The 22,355-nt window shown below is 44.8% G+C and overlaps 1 protein-coding gene across 1 annotated transcript; it reads left to right on the top strand.

Moving 5' to 3' along the window:
• Nucleotides 1-1,190: 1,190 nt before the first annotated feature.
• MED24 (mediator complex subunit 24) lies at nt 1,191-11,943 on the top strand. Its single transcript, XM_085605836.1, has one exon. The coding sequence runs from the start codon at nt 1,559-1,561 to the stop codon at nt 4,547-4,549; it is 2,991 nt and encodes a 996-aa protein (XP_085461962.1). The 5' UTR covers nt 1,191-1,558; the 3' UTR covers nt 4,550-11,943.
• Nucleotides 11,944-22,355: the final 10,412 nt, after the last annotated feature.

The following is a 22,355-nucleotide window of genomic DNA, read 5'->3' as shown; positions in this document are numbered from 1 at the left end:
TTCCGCTGCACCGCAGTTTCTGGTGTCAAATTCCACTGCCTCATAACAGAAATTTCAGGGTGGATAGTAAGTGGTCAGTAACAATAGGGAAATCCCAAAGTCTTTATCACATCATGCACATGATTGTGCACAGCTATAGCAGCCTAGCTGTGCTAGAACCCCTGGTTTGTTGAGGACGCACATAGTCAAGGTGGTTTGTGTTATATGCTGTGACCTCGTAACAGTATAAAACACACAAGTCGCTATTCCCCACTTCACCAACCAGAATTCAATTACATGGCTCTCTGGCTACATACCAAGATATCTGCAGTGATTGCATTAAGCAATGGAGGTTTCATATAGTAATCTGTAGTGCATCTCTCATTGATTAGTTTAACTTCCAATTATTTTTCATTTAAGGTGTGTTAATTCACATGCAGTTATTTGAAGGTGAAAGACCAAAAATAGCTACAGAATGTTTTGTCGTTTTTAGCCACGCCTTTATCCCACCCCAGTACCCCCATACTCAGTGACCCCGTAGCCTTTTGGGGTCTCGTACTTTTGTAATGTTCTTGGACCGCTGCTTTGAATAGTGAATTTTAACTACAGAGCAGACCACAGCACGTTTTCCATAAACCTAGCATCAACCATTATGTTTACTAGGAAGCGTGACATATTCGCACAGTTTTTAAGGCTTAAGTATTTATTATCAGAGCTTAACAAGCTGGAGGGTCGCTGCAGGATTCCCCCGGTGCGTCACCGGTTGCCATGGCAATACTTGCAAGTCTCCTCATCGCTGTTGAGTTACCACAGTGACCAATGCGCTTGTCTTTTTCAAAAGCGAGCTGTGGCAGCGTCCGAGATGCAGGAGGCTATTGAGGACTGCGAGGCAGACGAAGGATTCAGACTCCTTTCTCGGCGAGGCTGCCGGGAAATGTTTTCAGGTGTCGGAGCGCGGGAAATACGTCAGGCAGCGTCACCCCATTGAGTGGATTCCCGGGGGAAATAACGAGCCTCAACGACCTTGCACGCACACTCGCTTCCTGTTTTATTTCCTAATTCCCGTTTTTAAATGCGGTTTCTAAAAATGATTGTGGCTTCCAGTAATTCCCCGAGCAAAAAATAAACGAGTAGAGCAGCTCAGGCCTCATCGTGCGTGCGTGCGGGGCGGGGCGGGGCGTGGGGGGGGGGGGGGGGGGGGGGGGGGGGGGGGGAATAGGGGCAGACACACACTGCAGCAAGCAGGATCTCCACAGGGCCCGCAGGTCTCAGGCGCGGCCCCAGCCTCCCCGGACACCGCTGCCCGACCCCGGCAGCCGAGCACCGTCGCGCCCCAGGTGTCACACTCACCGCACCGCAGCCGTAGATCGGGCCGACAACCGCCTCCTCACCGCGGCTCCGGGACAGCCGCCTCCCGCAGCACACAGGCCCCACAACGGTGATTCCGGCCCTCCGCCTCCACAGCCAGCGGGCTCAACACTCTCACAGCGAGCCTCAGGACGCTGGCGGGGCCGCCATATTGTAAAGCTGCGGCTGGCCGGGAGGGCAGAACCTGCCGGAAGACTCCGATCCGGGACACATGGATGTCTATGCACAGCGGAGCCTCGTTATGAAGGTGGTGAATCTAAAGCAGGCCATCCTGCAGGCCTGGAAGGAACGATGGAGTGACTACCAGTGGGCCATTAACATGAAGAAGTTCTTCCCCAAGGGAGCCACATGGGACATCTTGAACCTGGCAGAAGCACTTCTGGAGCAGGCTATGATTGGGCCATCTCCAAATCCTCTCATTTTGTCATACCTGAAATATGCTGTCAGTTCACAGATGGTTTCCTGCTCCACAGTCCTCACAGCCATCAGCCGGTTTGATGACTTCTCCCGGGATCTCTGTGTTCAGTCGCTGTTGGAGGTCATGGGCATGTTCTGTGATAGACAGAGCTGCTATGGGAAGGCAGAGGAGTGCATTGGGCTGTGTCGTGCCATGATGAACACCTTGACCTGGTTGCTGCGCTGTGCTGCATTTTACACTGAAAAGTGCAAGGATAGCCTGGAGCAGGAGGCAGGGGACAATCAGCTGAAGATGTGCCTTGACCGCATGCAGTCCATCCTGGGCAGCACCAAGAACCGCGCGCTGATCCACATCGCCAAGCTGGAGGAAACGGCTTCTTGGGCGTTGCTGGAGCAGTCCCTGGTGAAGCTGGACGAGAGCCTTCCAAGCCTTACCACTCTCCAGTTGAGAAGCCAAGCAGAGGAATGCGTAGGACTCACAAAGAGTATTCCTACTATGTTGTCTGTCCGTTCTGAACAGCTGAACAAGACAGAATTTCCCACAGTGCATGCAGTTGTCTTGCTAGAAGGCACCATGAACCTGACAGGAGAGACGCAGCCATTGGTGGAGCAGCTCATGATGGTGAAGCGGATGCAGTGCGTTCCTGCCCCCCTGTTTGTTCTGGAGATATGGAAAGCATGCTTCGTGGGACTTATCGAATCTCCAGAAGGGACTGAGGAGCTAAAATGGACTGCATATACATTCTTAAAGATACCTCAAGTTTTGGTGAAGCTGAAGACCTACCCTCAAGGGGAAAAGGACTTTACTGAAGATATGAACTGTGCCTTTGAGTTTCTTTTAAAGCTAACTCCCCTGCTGGACAAGGCTGACCAGAGGTGCAACTGTGATTGCATGAGCCTCCTCTTGCAAGAATGCAGTAAGCAGGGACTCCTCTCTGAGGCAAACACAACTAACCTCATAGCCAAGCGGACTGCAGACAGAGAGCAGGCTCCACGTCTGAAATCTACAGAAAATGCGAATATCCAGCCGAATCCAGGACTCATTCTGAGAGCAGAACCAACCGTGACTAACATCTTGAAGACCATGGACTCTGACCATTCCAAGTCCCCAGAGGGGCTGCTAGGGGTCTTGGGCCACATGCTGTCGGGCAAAAGCTTGGACCTCCTGCTAGCAGCTGCTGCAGCCACTGGGAAACTCAAGTCCTTCGCCCGCAAATTCATCAAGTTGAATGAATTCACTAAGCAGATCAGCGCTGAAGGCTCCAAAGCTGCCTCGGTGCGCGCGCTGCTCTTCGACATCTCCTTCCTCATGCTGTGCCACGTGGCCCAGACCTATGGCTCTGAGGTGATTGTGTCAGAGTCGACAGTCGGTGGTGAGGTGCCATTCTTCGAGACATGGATGCAGACCTGCATGCCAGAGGAAGGCAAAATCCTGAATCCTGATCACCCCTGCTTTAGGCCTGACTCCACTAAGGTGGAGTCTCTTGTTGCTCTCCTCAACAACTCCTCGGAGATGAAGCTGGTTCAGATGAAGTGGCATGAAGCCTGTCTAAGCATTTCAGCAGCCATCCTGGAAATTCTTAATGCTTGGGAGAATGGCGTCCTTACCATTGACTCAATCCAGAAAATCACCGATAACATCAAAGGCAAGGTGTGCAGTATGGCAGTATGCGCCGTGGCCTGGCTAGTGGCTCACGTCCGCATGCTTGGATTGGATGAGAGGGATAAATCTCTGCAGATGATCCAACAGCTGGCAACACCATTGGGCAGCGAGAGCATATTACAGTTCTATAATGAGCGTCTTGTGATCATGAGCTCTATCCTGGAGCACATGTGTGCCGATGTTCTACAGCAGACTAACACACTGATCAAGTTCCCAGCCACAGGGATAGAAGCCATCCCGTACCGGAATCTGCTACGGCCTAAACAGCCTATCAAAGAAGTTCTGAGTAGCACCTTCTCCAAGGTGCTGGACAAGGGCTGGGTGGACAGCTCCTCCATCCATGGCCTGGACACTCTGCTACACATGGGAGGCGTCTATTGGTTCTGCAACAACCTAGTGAAGGAGCTTCTGAAGGAGACACGGAAAGAGTACACTCTACGGGCAGCGGAGCTACTGTACGCTGTCTTCTGTCTTGACATGCACCAGCTCACGCTAACCCTTCTAGGACACATACTGCCCAGTCTGCTTACTGATTCTTCCAGTTGGCATCTACTGATGGATCCTCCTGGCAAGGCTCTTGCAAAATTATCTGTATGGTGTGCTCTAAGCTCCTACTCTTCACACAATAAGGGCCCATCATCACCCGGTCAGAAAAAGCGGCATCGAGAAGACATTGAGGATTATATAAGCCTCTTCCCTCTGGATGATGCCCAGCCCTCCAAACTGATGCGACTTCTGAGCTCCAACGAAGAAGACCCCAACACCCTCTTCAGCCCTAATCGGTCAATGACCAGCTCGGTCTCTGCCTCTCAGCTTCATAAAGTCAACATGAGGGACCCGCTCAACCGAGTTTTAGCTAACCTTTTCCTGCTAATCTCTTCAATCCTTGGTGCTAAAACAGCCGGAGCGCACACACAATTTGTTCAGTGGTTCATGGAGGAATGCGTGAGTTGCTTGGAACAAGGGACCCGTGGTAGCATCCTGCAGTTCATGCCATTCACTATGGTTTCAGAGCTGGTTAAATTGTCAACCATGTCAAGTCCGAAGATTGTGCTGGCTATCACAGACCTAGACCTACCCCTGGGACGCAGAGTGGCTGCAAAGGCCATCGCCGCCTTGTGAATCTAGCTCTTGCTCCATCGGTGCCCGCCTCTGTGAACCTAGAAGCTATTTAGGGAAGCACTGGCTGGCCACCACAGGGAGACAAAGACTATAAAAGACAAACTCATGTGAAGCCCTGTGTGGAAGTCCAGGTCCTCTCTCCGATCAGGAATGTCTATCACTAGAGTTCTGAGATGCAATGGAATGCACCTCTGATTGACAGAAGCTCAGAGGTGACTACAGTGTGGCCGAATTCTGCTACTGATGAAACATCTCGCTTACTCCTTGAGGTGAAATGCCACGAGGGTATAATGGCCAAATGCCACGTAGAGTGACCACCGAGAGGCCAAGGATTGAGTGGGTGCCCGAGCACCAGTAAGCCAGCTCAGCAGGGTGGAGAGACCTATCGAGGACGTTTGAACAGGGGGCATAGCCCGGCCACTTTTGGGATGCACTGCCAAGTCTCCGTGGCACACCTTTCTCCAGCACCGGTGCTTGCCAAATAAAGGAAATTGCGTTGATATTTAACACATTTTCATCCCACCCTTAAAAGCCTCCGCATTTCCCTTCCAGTTCATGTTCTCGGTCTGGGTCCCCTCCTGCCCTGTGACATGTTTGTTTTGATCCCCTGCTGGTCTTGCACGGTTCTTTTCCACCTGCACATTTTTCTGTCTCTCTCTCTGACCCAGAGCATAGGTTAACAAGTGTCTTTTTGCTGGTCTGCTGTGACACCTTCCATTAACTTCCCTGCCTGGTGAGTACCCTTGAAACAGGTGCTTTCTGACTGCCGTGGTCCTGTATGTGCCCGCACCTTGGTCTTGCTGAGGTCGGTGTGCACCCTTTTCTCCCTTTCCTGGCTGGTACCTAATTATTTCCCTTTCCCCGTCGTCAGGCTGTTCCTGTATCTTCCCCTTAGCACTGTGGACCCGTATCTTTCTACATGGCGCGGGTTTCTCTATTGGCCTATTCTGGCGGGGTCTTCTGTATCTGCCCGCCCCTGTTGCCTTCTTTCTCTATTTAAACATTTGCTCCATTATCGCTGCTTTTTTTGCCCAACACTTGAAGATAAAAAATATTTCTGGAGGAAAATTATCAAAAAACTCTAGCGCTGGTCCACTCTTCGGGCAATTGGAGGACAGTAAATGTTTAGAAATAACTTTTGATACTTGAAATGTTTTGTGAATAAAAATGTTTTCCAAGGGAAAAAAAAACAAAAAACGAGTAAATGCAATATTACAAATCTGAAGTAATGTAAACAATGAAGGTTTGCAGAACAATACATACGAAGACTTCATAGTTATTCTAAGACTATCTTGTGAAACCAGCCAGTAGGACTGCAACTTTTTTGGGGGGTGGGGGGGAGGTGTAAGAAAGGGTGGGGGGGTGAAACACTCCCAGCCAGGGCCGGCTCGAGCGCTGTTGGTGATGGTTACCAAAGTCTTTTTTGACGCTCTCCTCCCCCATCCTTCTCCATTAATTCCCTCACTAGCAATCTTCAACAGTGAACCTCATCTGCCCATAGCCTCTCTCTGACGTGCAATTTCAGTTTTTTTATAGTGCTACTCATAGTTCACTCACACTCAGTTTTGTGATCTACATGGTACATTCTTTGCTACAGGCACATTGACCCTCCGCGCTAACTTACGGTGAGCTAAAACTGCAAGTAGGCAACATTCTGAACTCTCACTAGTAGGAACAATAATCATCAGAGTAATCTTGATATTTTATTTTTGCCTTAAAACTACCTGATGCACAAGGAAGTTCATGTGGTTTTAAACCCAAAATTATTTTTAAACACTGTGCGCCCCACCAAAGTCAATGCCAGGTTCGGCTGCGCCAGCTGCACCGCCCTAAAGCCATTCCTGCTCCCAGCAATGGGGCAGGACAAGCATTTCTAGAAATAGGGTCAGAGCTAATCTCATAGCCATTATATGAGGAAAAAGATCTACGGGGCATATTATCAAGAAAAGGCGTTAAAATTATCGCTGCTTTAGCGGCGATAATGGGCTTGATAATACGCCACAGAGAATTCCCATAGAAGCCCATGTTCTGGTGTCAACATGGGCGTCTATTGGAATTCTATGCGCAATATTATCAAGCCCATTATCGCCGCTTTGGTGGCAGTTTTCTGCCGCTAAAGCGGCGATAATTTTAACGCTGTGCTTGATAATATGCCCCTGCGTAAGTGGTGGGGTGTGATACTTTTCCCAAATTCCAACAAGCAAAACAAGTTAACAGATTTCTTGTAGATGATTTAAGGGAGAGTAGACTTCTCCCCTCAGAATTTTATTGAACTTTTGTGATAAATTTTGCTAAAACGCCTCATACCATTATGGGCATTCATGAAATATTCCAGTACTTTCATGGTGCACCAGGGAAGGCTGGCATTTCCTAGCAGTAGTGTTTTTTGCAAATGTCATTAGTCAAAAATTACTTTCACTATACCAAGGTCATCATTTTTTCATGGGTGTGCCCCTTATGCCAAAGAGTAAATTTAATATGACAACGCCAGAAATTTACCATGGATACTTCAGCCACAGCCATGAGTACCTCTCAAAATTCCCTCCGGTATACAAGGGTCAGAAATTTTCCACTGAAACCTCCTATAAAATGAGTACAGGAAATCTTATGACAAGAGTTACATCAAATATCAGTTCCAACCTTTTGTTATGGATCCACCATATATGCTAAGAATTACGTACATCATTTCAGGGCCTTCGGCCAGGTGTGGTGGTGCGTGTTCTATGTCCCTGCCGAAGGGTATGACTGGGCTAGCGGCTTTCTCAGTTGGACAGTTCGAGTCCCTACAGCCAATGATGGTGTCTTAATAGAAGCATGTCAGGGCCTGCAGTTTGCCATAAGTAACACCTCCCATCCATATTCTCTTAGGGCCCTTGTCCATAAGGCAAGAATAATCTCCAGTATGCCAGACCAGCAGCACACTTGCACACATAATACACATACACTCACACACACACTTTCTCTCTCGCACATATTCTCACTATATCTTTTGTACTCTTTTGTACATTTGTACTCTGTCACACTCACACACAGACACGCTGCCACTCACACTTCCATTAGTCAATCTGCTTTTATTGTGTTAGAACAGCTTGCCCTGCTGTTTCTGCTATACCTGCCTTGCCTTTTAGTGTAGCTTAATAGAGCTTAATATAAACATATTCTCTATATGCTATTCAAAAATAATAATATATTGCCATCTCAATGTTTTGTACAAGTATGATGTGAATGAAAGCGGTGGAGGGCGGCGTTTGCGAGATGGGCAGGCGCGGAGGGTACGCTCCGGGTGCAATTAGCCCTTCGGAGGGACGATGAGAAGGCACTAGCGACGGCCCGGGCATGGGAGGCGTTGGTGGTGGAACTTCAGGGGTTGATGTCTGATGCAGGGGAAGTGGAGAGCACATCTGATAGGCAGGAGGTAGCGGGGAGTAGGAGGGGAATAGTGGTAAGCCCTGGACGCATAAACTTTAGCTCGGCGCGAGGGAAGGCCTTGTTTCCTTAAGGAGAGGTTGAGCACCCGTACATACTTCATTGTGGAGGAGGGGTACATCAGAAGAGGGGTAGGTAACGGGGGCACACTGACATGGGGTGGGGGAGGGGGGGGAAGGGGACTGTGTGGGAAGGATGTTTCTTCTCCTGAAAAATTGGTAGCGACGATAAATGTACAGTACTCCTTTGAAGGGTGGGGGTAGTGGAACGTGTGTTGAGTTGTTGCTTTGAAAACAATAAAAAAATGTTTCAACAAAAAAAATGATGTGAATGAAAAGTGCACTTTCTTAAAAAAGCTGAATAGGGCTTATATTTGGTTTCACGAATGATCTATTTCATGTTCCTATGAAATGCTTGACTTCTTCAGCAACCATGGGTTTTAACCTGTGTGTGGTGTAGGGTGAGAGGCGAGAGTGAAGGGTGAGTGCATGGTGAGAGGAGTTAGTGTAGAGTGAGTGGTGTGTCCCTATGAGTTCCGGCAGACTATTGTCCCTGTGTGCTGGCAGTATGAACAGAGTGCCTGTATGAATGCAGGATGAGAGGTTTGTCCATGTGAGTGCAGGGTAAGAGGAGGAAGTGCAGGGTGAGTAGTGTGACTCCAGGATGAGTGCTGTGCTTGTTTGCTTGATGTGAGTGCAGGGTGAGTGTTAGGACCATGTGAGTGAATAATGAACTGTGTGAGTCACATAAGTGCCTATGTTAGTGCACAGTGAGCGATGTGACAGTGTGAGAGCAGGGTGAGAGGAGTGACTGCCTGGTGAGTGATGTGACATGAGTTTGGGTGCGGGTGAACGTGCAGAGTGGGAGGAGTGAATGCATGGTGAGTGATGTGCTTGTTTGAGTGAGATTGCAGAGTGAGCAGTGAGAGTGACAGGTGAGTGAAGTGTCACATGAGAGCGGGGTGAGTAGTGTGCTTGTGTAAGTGCAGCGTGAAAAGTATAAGTGCAGGGTGAAACGTGTATGTTCATGTTGAGTGGTGTGAGTGCAGCGTGATCACTGTTTGTGTAGGGTGAGCGGTGTGCTCATGTGAGTGCAGGGTAAGTGGAGGGAGAACAGGGTGAGTTCATGGCAAAGACATAAGTGCGGTGTGGTCGCTGTGAGTGCAGGGTGAGTGGTGTGCTTGTGTGAGCACAGGGTAAGAATAGGTTGAACGATGTGAGTGCAGTGTGATCACTGTGAGTGTAGGGTGAGTGGTTAAAGTGACAAGTAAGTGGAGTGTCATGTGCGTGCATCATGAGCAGTTTGCTCGTGTGAGTGTGAGGGTGAATGGGGTGAGTGCATGGTGAGCAGTGTAAGTGCAGGGTGAACATGAAAGTGAAGGGCGAGCGGTGAGAATGAAGAGGGAGTTGTCTGAATGCAGGATGTATTCCCAGACGCTCGGAGTTATTCAGAATGTATTGATGGCTGGCGTAGCGTTCCAGAAATAAGTTAAACCATTGCTATTATGGCATCCATCAGGGATGGAGGAAATAAATAATGCGCTGATCCAGCAACAAACTTTCAGTCTCCTGATTAGGGTTGCCAGCTGATCAGATTTATAGTGGCACCACCAGTATTTTGATGTCCCAGCCAGTAAAAAAATAAGCAAAACCACCTGTAGACTGTATTTTTAGCACTTATTTGTGCATACTTCAAACATAAAATATAAATAGCACTTTTAAATGTGTTCTAGGGCTGCATTATTGATCCATGACTAATAATTAAAGGAAACATAGGCAGAAAAGTCATGTTACAAATGAATGCGTACCATTTTATTTGCAGTCCTATTTAGAGTCAAGGCGAGGACTTTGCAGGCTCCTTAAACAACAGCAAATGGCCCATATTTGTCTCTAGGAAAGGTGCCCTCCTACTCGTGAGTTGGCTTTTCACGAAATGCATTCTCCCACTGTTGCAGTAAAATAAAATACAAATGTAAGGAATATGCAGAGTGCGGACCCAGGGGGTACTGGAGCCAGTGAAAAAACACAAAGCCTCATTAACCAGTTCACAAAGGCATGTAAATGGTCTTTTAAAGACGTGTAAAAAACTCGGGTGTGGCGGATGCAAGACTCCAGACACTGTCCAGCCGAGCCCACAGCAGCTCAAGCTGCAGCAGCCCGGGCTGAGACACGCAACGGAGGTTGAGGGCATGAGGGGATAATTCCCATTTAGCCCTATGGGCGTTGCACACCTGGTAGGCCCCCTGGGGAACAGAGAGCTCATCATTTACACATGCCTGCCAAACAAATGCATTTGCACTTTCCAGTATTTTTCACTGTAGAGAAACACATGCTCCTGCATCCCATCAGTTTTAAGGGTTAACACTACCCATTTCCACCTTGGTATGGGTTTGCTCCCGTCCTAGACAGGAGCAAATCTCTGGAATATCAAAGATGGGAAAGCGCCTGTAGTGTTGTATTGTAGTGGGTGTTTACTTTCTTATGTGGTTATGTCATAGCATTCTTATGCTATGTCACTGCATCATTGCATGGTGTCATTGCATTCTGGAGGGTTCAACTGCTGCCCAGTGCGTGGTCAGTTTGCTGATCTCCCGGCTGGACGGCGGTCAGCCTATTGATCTGCTCCCAGTGCTCGCTTCGTGGGCTTGGTAATGCTTGCATTTATTTCTGGAACAAACTTCTCAGAAAGACTTTCCACCGATTTTGTCTTTTGTTACTACATGTTGTTAGCTAGGAGCTCCATGCTACATCACAATTATGATGTCATAGAATTAAGGGTTGGGAGGTTGGGATAATTTGTATAATGTGACACTTGTGGGCAGACCTGAAAGGGTGAAGACTGTATCAGAGGGGTGCATAATAAAGGTGATTCTTTACTTGCTTGAGAGTTGGAATTTTCATCAGTTAGGACACTATAAAGTGGTGACAAGCACAACTCTCTGGCTACCCACGGGTTGCTTCGAAGAGGCCACTGCATATCATTAGCTGCTGAAACGGGAAGTGAAATGGAAAATGAAAGAGCCTGTGAGTTCTCTCATGAGGTCAGTAGATGTAGCGGAGTTTTGCTTTAGTTCCTTAGTGGAGGAGGATTCGCAATTAAAGGCAACTTAAATGTTTTGTATGCAGAGGGTTATTTAGAGGTTATTTCACCAAGACGAAGAAGTATGCATTCCAGTGACAGGGAGGACCAGCCTGGAAGATGCCTCCAGGTCCTGCATTTTTTTTAAACACAATTGTATTGATTTTATTTATGTAAGCAAAACAGTCTATTAGGACATTAGTTTTCACATCAGGAGGCATTCATTGTTACACAATTTTTTCTTCAATAGTATACTCGTTGTTTTACAAAGTTTCGTTATAATTGCTATAATCCAATATTTGCATGCCCATTTTGTTACATTCTTATGGATGTTGTGTCTTTATACATTCTTGATGTCTCCGCTATAAAGAAGTCTAACCTAGAACACAGTAACATACCCCAACTCCCTAATATCCCACCCGTCTCAGGTCCTGCATATGCACTCCAATGACTGCGGAAGACCACGAAGCAGTCCGTCATCAAGTCAATCCTAGTGGATGTGGAAAGCGGGTACGCAAGATGACATTGCCTGACCCATGTGACAGCCATCTTGGTTTTGGTCTTTTTACAAACGTGACACTGCCTCTTTGGAGATATACGTACAATGCCTGTTATGAAAGCAGGCAGAGTTACCCTAGCATGCTATGTCTGAAGAGATGTACACACATTGCCTCTTGTGAAAGAAGATGAAGGTACTGTTGTTGGGAATTTCAGTTAAATTGCACAGTTTATTTTAGGATTGGGCTTACTCACAAGATATCCGAACTTTGTCTACGATTTTATTAATATGGCTGTCGATGGTTGTATGCCTCAGACATTGACATTTCTTACTGCTTACACCAGACTTGTAGTAAGGGAAATGAGTAAATAAAGGGTGACATTTTCATGAATGTTTTTGATGATTTAGCCATTATTCATCTACTGTATGTGTTGCCAGAGACAGATACAATTTTGAAATAAGAAACTAGAACAAGGAAAGCCTATTTATAATGTGTCTCCATTTAAAAAGTTAGCAGTTCTTTGCAGGTTTGAGTTTGCATGATGGATTAATCAGAGACAACATTCTAATATATACTTAAATTAAGCTATTCAAGAGAAATTATGGGTAGATGATGATGCAGCTCTCAAAGATGTGTTGACAATCTTAAGATGACATTTTGGGCATGTGTGTGAGAGCAGTTTTAGATAAAAGAAAGGATAATGAGGTACGTAGTAAAATAAACACAAAGGAAAGCAATAAAGTGATTAGAGAAAAAATTACAGGAGTAAAAAGATGAGTAAATCTCAAAGTCAAGTTCAAATATTTGCTTTAGATGCAGGAGTACAGAACATTTACATAATAACAAAATATGTCCAGCTAGAAATCAAAAATGTTCAGGATGAGGGTTGATTTGGCATTTTGTAAGTGTATGTAATAGGACGGGCATTATTGGTAAAGTTAAGTGCATTAGAGAAACACAAGATCCGAAAACTCAAAGTGATGGTTCTCTGAATGTCCTAAATATAAGTGAAAAAGTATGGCATTTAAAAACTGGGTTGTGAAATGCATATTGATGCTGTGAAGATGAGTATTGTAACTGATTCAGGTTCACCTTAAACGACTGTCAACAAAGAAGAATGGAGGGAAAAATGGTGAATGCTATTGGTGAAGATTTGGAACCAGCTGATATTCGATTAAACAGTATTAAGGGTGATCCCATTTCCAATCTGGGTTTTAGATGGGTTACACTAGAATTAAACTGAAAGAGGGTGGAATGAAAACTTTATGTGACAGAGAATGGGCCTTCAGTTTTAGGATGGCTTGATCAAATATATTTAGATATTATTATTGACCGTAATAGCCCAGATCAAGTGTTGGTGGTGGGTGAGAGTCTTGAGGCAGGATACAAACTGAGAACAGACTTGTTTTAAAAAATATATATTTTTATTTGTTTTTGGCATGTAGCAGAATAACATTAGGTATTCAGTAAAAGCCACACAATTGATAATTTCTGCAGTCGAAGCTACAATATAATGTCTGTAGTTAGTACACGAAATACATCTGCATTATTCTTTTGCTTTGTCAGGTGCCATGTTCCTGTACAATTGTGCAGGCCTAGCTTACTCTAACCATTGAAAGATTAAGAACAAAACAATCTAACATCTAACCCAACTTTACCCAGTGTTTCCAGTATCATCTATCCTGAAGCTCTACAGAAGCCGCTTCCCCAACGATCTAGGGTTGGGGTGTCTGGGTGTGAGGGTATATGGGCCAAAGGGCAGTGGGAATCCACGCCTCACAGTTATTCCTCCTTGTCTCATGTCATATATCGCTCCCAGGCCTCCACTTTGACATGTTGCACTAGGAAGCTTGTCGGCCAGCTAAGGCCGCATGGTCCAAGTACATTTTGCTTTACTGCTCGAGCTCTAGGGAGAAAAGAATTGCTTAAGGTATTTTCTGGAAAGGTGGGAAAGTTGGCTGCATTTTAGCATACAATAATTGTGAATGATGTTGCTTGCCCTTAGATCCATAAAGTCCGTAACAATCCTAAAGTGTTAAGGGAAGAAGTAAAGCAAGAACTTAAAATGCTTCAAGATTCAGGAGTAATCGAACCTGTGGAATCATCCAGCTGGATTACTCCATTAGTCATGACACAATGTGCAAACAAGAACATTTGACTTCACATTGACATGAGTGATTTAAATAAAAACATTTTGTTGGATACATTTCCTTTTTCAAGGATCAACAAGTTATTGACTAAAATTAAAGTAGATGACTTTCAACAATTGACTTGCCTTCCACTTGGTTGCCACTTCACCACAAGAGCAAAAGATTGACAACATTTATTACCCATGTGGGTTGTTTACAATATCTTAGAATGCCTTTCGGCATGGCATCGGCAGCTGCTATTTTTCAAAGATTTATGTGCCAAATTCTCAAGGGATTTGATATCATGTTGTTTCGGAATGATAGTCTAGTGATGCTAAAGACAGAGAGGAACATGACAAATGTCTTAAGAAAGTATTAAATATTTTAGAAAAAAAGACTTTACAGATGAATTTCAGGAATGCAATTTGCAACACAAACTGTCACATATCTGAGTCATGAGATTGTTTACAATGGATTAAACCAAAAAAAGAGTTGGTTGAGGCTGTTGCGAATGCTCCTCCTCCAATTAAGGAGGAGCTATGTTCTTTTTTAGGTTTAACTTGATATCACTTAAAAATGTGTATGTAGTTTTGCAGAGAAAACCTGTTTTGAGGCAATTGCTAAAAAGTAAATCGTAATTTGTGTGGCTTGAAAGCATGGCAGATACATTTGTGAGTATCAAAAATTATATTAGTGAAGCCACTCCCTTAAAAGAGTTTGATCTGCATGCCTCAAGTGTAATGACTACAAATACAAGTTGTAAAGGATTCAGTGCGGTATTAACCTAGAAGGAGGCTGGTGAAAAAGAAGTGGTAATTTGAAAGTTTTAGGAATTTTACAAATTCTAACCCATTGAGTGAAAGAAATGTATGGCATTTTGTCATCTAGCTAGGTGTGAAAGAATGGGCGAGAGTAGAGAAAGGGTTGAATGCTCCCTGCATTTTTCCTCTGAAGTTAGTGATGGGTTGTTTGATGATGTAGGTGAAGAAACTACAAAAGATGACTGCCAGATTGATGTGGAAAGGCTAGCGGATACAGACAGAGTCAAAGGTAGGGGAGAGGAATTGGCCTAACGGCTATGGCGGTCGACCTCAAATCTGGGGAACCGGGTTTGAGTCTTGGCAAGGACGGCAACATCCTGTCATTCTGGGCAAATCACTTAATCTTCCTGTGCCTAACAAAAATGAACGTGTAACTTATCTTAAATGCAACTGGTGCTCGTGTAAAGCGCTCTGATTCCCAATACCTCCGGGTCAAGTTCGTGCTATATAAAACTCCGTAAAAAAAAAAAGGTCATCTGAATGGTTCTATAAGGCAGAGTCAAGCTCACTACATGATCCAAAACCGTGCAGGAGAAATCGAAGTTTAAAAAGTTGAGTAGGTTATTCAATAAATCCCCTACAAGACTTAAGGACTACATTTTGGAATAGTTATTCTATTTTAGTATAATATTATCAACTTCAATTCAATATGTGGTAATTGTTATTTCTTACTTACTCAAGAGTTGACATTTTCTTCATTTGGACACCACAAAGCCTGCCATAAGTTTGTGAATACTCACACACTCACAAGCTAGGCAGACTTTAATATAATACCCACCACGTAGTGTAAATGAAGAAGTTATGGACAACTGGTAAGTAGAAGAGCATACAAGTTTATTAGAAGAACAGGAGCCCGTGATGAAAAAGCATCTAAGAGGGTGGCTGCAGACTACTGACTCCAGTCCAACAACCCAATCCCCCCTTACATATCATTCCAGAATTGTACATATGGAGTGTAATAGGCAACCAGTCAAAACACAAAACTAACATAACAAAGTATGACAAAATATTTAATTAAACAAGTAAGTATTGTGAAAACACATGACACAAAGAATAAGCAACCACGAAACACCACCCACAATCTACAAAAATGACCATATTTACACACACACAAAGTTACACAACAGTTGCATAATTTTACAAGCGAATAAATCCCTTTACGGGTGTGGACCCTTTCCAAGTTCGAGCATAGGACTAGCTCTGATCTGTTCTGGGGCCCAAATTGAAGGACGAGCCAAAGAAGAGCCAGGGCAGAACCCTCACTCTTACCTCCTTTACGTAGTTTGGTAAACTAAAAAAGGTGCCATCCTTCAAAACCAAGGAATGCTGCCATACAATATAACAACCACGAATCACATGCGAAATATCAATTTTTCTCCTTCCCCAAACCTTGCAGCTTAAAGGAAGTGTAGAGCAAGAAATTCATAATTTGTTTTGCAGCCTGCAGTCACTTGAAATTAGCACTGCCAACCTTTATCTTTGGAGCAGGCCCCATGCCACCGTTTGTGACCTTGAGATCCCCTTAATATATGTTATTACTTCAATTGAAGTGAGGAGCTTCTTTGAAATATTTTTGCTTGTTATTTTAAGGGATAGCCAGTGGCATTAATGTGTCCAGTACGGGGCAGATTTATCAATATTTCACCCAGTGCTGCACTGCGCGAAAGCTGTGCTGCACTGCGTGAAAGGGAACAGGCAGGAGTGTGTCATTTTTAACATCATACGGCATCATCGGGGGCGGCTCCTCCGCTAAGGCAGAGGAGCATCTCCCCACTGCTTTCAAGCAGTGCAAACGAAAAATAAAATGAGAATACCGAAACGTTATTAGCATTTCAGTTTCACTATTGCAGTTACACTATAGCCAGCCAGGTTGTTAGAGTGGGTGGGGCGAGCCTCCCTTGATATACGTCGAGGGAGGAGGAGTGGTGGCTGCACCTTAAGTGCGCATGAGGGTTTGGCCAGCCGTCTGAGGCCGGCCAAAAGGTCATGCGTACTGTGCATGTTCTCCATAGGCTGTATTATACAGTCTAGGTGGAGAACATGCCCAGTCTCCAAGCCCCTGTCTGAGCGCCGAACCATGGCGCTCAGACCAATCACAACATTGCTGTAGGGTAGCATTGTGATTGGTCAAGGGATTCCGGGAGGTTGAGTTCTTCCTGGTTCCTGCTTGAAGGAAAGGCGGCAGCTGGCGATGGCGACCCCAGGTAAGTTTTATTTTATTTTTCTCTTTCCTAACCTCCCCACTTTCCACCACCCTCCTGCCACCGTTTCGTACCAGCCACCACTGCTTTCTTTGTGCTGGTGCACAATGTGCTGCCTCGTGCGAACGCAGGCACCCTTGCATTGTGGCGCAAGGGTGCCTGCGTTGCAGACAGGATTGTTTTTGTGCAGGAAGGGGCACTTTCCTGCACAAAAACAATCCTCTGAGGCATTTTCTTCTTTCTATGTTTGCTGCAAAAAGCAGAATGCATAGAAAGAGGAAACAACGAGGAGAAAGAAAGATATTTCTCCTTGTTACGCCTCACCTTGGGAGGCATAGCATTTTCACGCATTCCCAGGTCTACAGGTAATCGTAAATCTGGGAATGCGCCTAAAACCATGGGTGGATGCGTGGGAATACCCACATCCCACCCACCTCCCTGGGGCAGAGTAACACAATGCAGCAATTTGCGCAGCATTGCGTTACTCTGGATTTATCAAGCCACGTAGGGCTACGGAAGGTAGCCTTGCGTGGCTTGATAAATCTGAATTAGTGGTTGCGTCACCCTTGTGCCCCCTTGCGAGGTGCAAGAGCAATGCACCTTGTTGATAAATCTGCCCCAATGTGTGCAAACGTCAAAGCCTCTCATATTCGCTATTCTTACGGAGGCATGTGCGGAGTTCCCGTTGCTGCAGTGAGCAGCGTGTATGGTACTAGTTGTCCCAGGCCAGAAGAGGTTGAGAGGTAAGAGCAGCCTTCAGTGGCAAAAGCAAAACGCAACACTTTGCAGCCTGAAGTCGCAACCACCATGGGTAGAATATCTGGCTGCAGGAAAGGGTCAGGAAAAATAAAACTTCTCCTCAACGTAAGTCAAAAAACTTCCCCTTCTTCATGATGGATGAAGTTACTGGACTTCGCCCAGAATCACAGGCTGCCAACCCTGTTGCAAAGGGAGTACTTTATTTTCCTTACACTTATGTTTGTTCTATGGATAACATTTGCAATGCATTTTTTAATCCTTGCAGTTGGCTGGATTACTTTATATACATTTTTTGATAATCTTGGGTGATTGAATCACATCCAGATTAGCCAACGTGTTTAGAGAGAGATTTATTTAGTGGCAGGTAGATTTGGTATGTGATTGTATACTTTGCAAGTCAGTTTTGTTAGTGTGTGCTAATTTAGCATTCGAAAGGCAGCTTTGTACAAAGCATTGTCCTTTACTTTAAAACTAGAGACAGGAGGAGGTAACTCTTGTTGTTGATTTGGAGAGTGTGACCATAAAAGTGTGTGACCCTGGGTGAAAACTTTATGCCATTGTACCTCTCTGTCATTAAATGTAACTTCGGGGAGCACAAGCAAGTACATCATCAAACAGATAAACCTGTGCAAAAACGTTACTCCTTTATGGTGTTATAGCTGCCTTTTGAATGCTTAATTAGCATTTTACTCCTGCTTGGATCCGCCACGTCAGGCGCCATTTTGAGTGAGCGCCCTACTGGCTCTCTAGGCGGTGTCTCACCTCTCTTTGCCTAAAAAATGACAGAAAGACCACGAACGCACAGTTTGTATAGCGGTAATTTGTTTTTTTCCAGCAATTAGCTGTGAGTATTTTAATGACATTTTTAAATACATTGTGGAATTTCTTATTTACGGTAGTTTTGTGTTAAGAGTTGTTTTGCCAAATCAAATTGGACTGGTCAGGGTGTTTCAAGCAATGTACATTAGGGTCATTTTTCTGCAGTTTCTGCCATTTTTTTCCCTGCTTTGAGTCACTCCGCCAGGCACTGTTTTGAGTGTGCACTCTAGTGGCTCTCTAAGCGGTGACTCACCTCTCTTTGCCTGCCCATAAAATGTGGGTAGGGTTTTCGGACGCTCAGTGGATGTATGCAGCTGGCGCACCGAAGGCGTGCCAAAGGCAAGCCGGTCGGCACCTGTCCGCATCCCGAACACATCCAGCGCCAGCCACTAGTTTTGCTCTTTTTAGATAGCACACGCAAAGTTTATAGTAAGGAGGCTCTTTTGTTGCTACAAACTCAAAACTGCATGGGCCCTTCTCTCTTTTTGGGGGCTAACACTAATACCTCGGTTTGTCAATCCTGCCAGTTAACACTAACCCAATGTCAACAGTCATCCTGTCAAGACATCTGCAAGCTTCAGGGTAAGGTAGACACTATGGGGCACATGAATCAAGGCCGCATTTTGCGATTGCCAAATAGCAAATTTTACCGATTCACTATTTGGGAATCGCAAAATGCTATGCATGTAGGAATCGCCAAAAATTTAGCAATTCCTTAGCATTACCTAATAGCGATTCGGAAATTGCGAATCGCTATTAGGTAATGTGACTCCATTCATTACAGGCCCAGAGGAATGATTGGTATTGTATTATGTAACTGCGATTTCCATATTGGTAATCGCAACTAGCGATTGCAAATCCATGGGTGCTCGGGGCCTAAGGCCCTCCTGAAGCACCCCTCAAAAAAAGGTAAGTGTGCACATGTAAAGCACAAAATGCCCTAAGGGCATTTGTGCGCTACATAGCACTTTAAAAAATGCATTTTTCAAAGCATGCACATATTACCATCAACTTGAAGTTGATGGTAATTAGCGTTTCCAAAATGCACAGTTCGCAATTAGGAAAGGCTACATGCATCAGCATTAGGGAATCGCAAATTGAGATTCCCCAAATGCATTCGCATTTAGGTAATCGTGAAAAATTGCGATTCCCTGAATTGCGAATGCCAAAACCTACATGCATAGGAAAAGGCTTTTTTCCATTCACAAATTGGCTGATTCTGCGAATATGCCCGTTTGCGAACGGGAAAAGGCTTGATGCATGTGCCCCTTTATCCATAAGGCAGGAAGCACCCTTAAATTGGCATCTCAGAACATGTCTAGTTTATGCCAGGTCCTTAGTTAAACACAAACTAGACATTTAAGAGTTGCTAGCTGAGAATTATTGGGATGTGCTATTTATTATAGAGACCTGACTGAATAATACATGTGGCCTGGACATTGTACTTGAACTAATAGATGGTTATTCCATAGTCTCTTGTAATCGAGAAAACAAATTTGTAGTGGTGTGGCGGTGATCCACTGTTCCAATTTTAACAGCACGACAAAAAAGCTGGAAGACCTTCGAAATGCCGAAGGGATGTCTTTCTCTCAGAAAATCACTAATAAGCTTTCCTTCTCTGGTGCCTTAATATATCGGCCTCCAGGCTGCGTCTGTAAATTTTGGCGAATTATTGGCAAAAGCAATAGCCCCTTTAAATGCAATATACTCGTTCTCTGTGTTTTTGGACTTTAATGTCCATATGGATAGACCTAACAATAAATGGGCCCTACAGTTGAGGTAAGGGATGACAGATCTGAATCTTCCCTTAAGAGGTAGAGGCCCTACTCATATTAAAGGGCACACCCTGGATTTTTTTTTTCTAATTTGGACAACTTGGTTTGTACTTTACTGTACCCTGTGATCTGGTCAGAACATGTTTTAGTCCCATTTTATTGGCACGTCAAGATCGCTAGAGAAACTCAACCCTGGCATAAGATCACACAGGCAAAAATAATCAACACTCTCCATATCAATGATTTGAACACAAGACTTGACTTAGATGCTCATGATGAGAATTTTAACAGATCCCTCTGTAAGGCACTGGATTGAGTTGCACCTTTATAAAAAAAAAGGGTATATCGAAATGTAAATATCCCTCAACTGCCTGGTTAGCGCCAGCAGTGCTTGGAAAAAAAGGCGCTGCAAACATTTAGAAAGAAAATGGAGGAGGGCCATGATCCTTGTGACAAGGTCATTTATAAAGGCACCTTTAGGGATATCCGGAAGAAAACAGGGAAAATGTGGGCAGCCGCAATGCGGAAAAAGAGGACAATGCAATTAAAGCTATCTTTCAGATAGTAAAGTCACTCCACTCCTCTCTCCAGCCAACACTAAACAAAAAGTTGTGGTCTCGCAGGTCTTATGTGATAAGCTTTCAGGTTATTGTCAGGAGAAGATCACTAACATCAATTCTAATTAGACTATTGACAGTGGGGCTCACAATCCTTTCCCCTTTTGGAAGCCTCAATACTATCAGATAGACTAGAATTATCCGAATTTGAGACCATGTCCTTGGCTCAGTCTCAAAAAGCACTCCTGGTGACTTAAGGGTCGATTACGATGCCGTTCAAAAAGGCTCCGAATGGCAATTGCGCTGCATAGGCGAGACCGAACATTGTCTAAAAACGTTCCTGCACTCCAAAACTGCCGCTTGTGCGCCCCTCTCAACCAAATTGCTTGTCACGCAGTCTGTCTTTAATGGGGGTATATATGGAAGACAGACAACAGCCTCAGTAAAACCAATACGTTTGCTATACAGAACCTTTTTAAAAAAAATTCACATCAATGTAAATATTTGTTATTATGGTGTGTGGGCCAATTGTAGCTTTCTTTTACCCTCTTTTTCTGAAAGACAACATACGGAATTCTTACTTCTCGTGTACATTTGAGTTTTATTTATTTTTTAACTTGGGGATGGCATTTATATAGATTCATGCATTTGGAATTGCGCCTGCTTGATAATTTAATGAGCGCTGAAAGTGGAATGACTGGCATTGGACAGGAACTTCGCATAACTGGCAGCATAAAAGGCTCATTGTCGGTGCATGTGCACTACTTTGTTCAAGATGTAAGCAATCTGAAGGTGTGCTTCTTGGCTGAATCGAAACTTTTTTATTCAGCTAACCCGAAACAGTTCTACACAAGTTGATGATGACTGGCACATTTCAATTTCTTACTGTCATAACTCCCATTTGTACGGAAATGGAGTGGCTTGATAGTGGAGTGTTGGAAAAAGTAACAAGTAATGACTGTGGGGTGGGGGGATGGACATGGGGAGGATGGAAATTGGGGTGGTTGGGTGAAGCAGAAACAAGGAAGGGCGTGGGGATGAAAACAGCAATGTGAAAACACAAGTGCAGGCGAATTTGAGGGCAAACAAAACGGGTTGCAAAAGATGCCGGACGGGAAGAAAAGTGCAACTTGATGTGAGGCTGCAGAGTAAAAAATACTTGTTTTACTTGAACTCTCAGCAAGAAGCTGCAGATTAATGCCAAAAAGAGTAAAACCATGCATGGAAGAGTACCAATATGCTCAGCTGAATACACACAATCCAAAGAAAAATGTGGTCTATATTACATATAAGGTGGCTAGATATAGCTCCTATTTCATATATTTATATACACACACACACACACACACGCACGCACACACTCGCACTCCCCCCCTCCGTCCCCGTTCTATCACTGAAACAGCCCAAGAACGCTGCGCCAGCTGGATGTACAAAATTCAGTGAGAAGCTCTGATCGGAAGTGATGGCGTCTGTTGTAGATGAAGCTGAACATTACCCTTTGAAGTAGATGGAGCTACCTTTAGAAATTGAAGCGAAATACAACATTGCAGTTAAAGCCCCAAAAAATGATTTATTACCAGCACAGCCATAGGCTACTATATTCCCCTACAGAAGGAAACGCGATTGTTCTCTGACTCATTCCATGCCTGGGAATCGACAACCTTGCGTTTGATTGCTGGCTGACACTGCTCACACCCTGCAGAGGTCACAAGCTGCAGCAGCTGATCAGGGATTGAAACTG

This window comes from Triturus cristatus, chromosome 5_1, assembly GCF_964204655.1.
Source record: "Triturus cristatus chromosome 5_1, aTriCri1.1, whole genome shotgun sequence".
In the NCBI taxonomy this organism is placed as follows: Eukaryota; Metazoa; Chordata; class Amphibia; order Caudata; family Salamandridae; genus Triturus; species Triturus cristatus.
The sequence above is the reverse complement of the archived record's forward strand: the minus strand, read 5'-3'. Positions and strand labels throughout refer to the sequence as shown.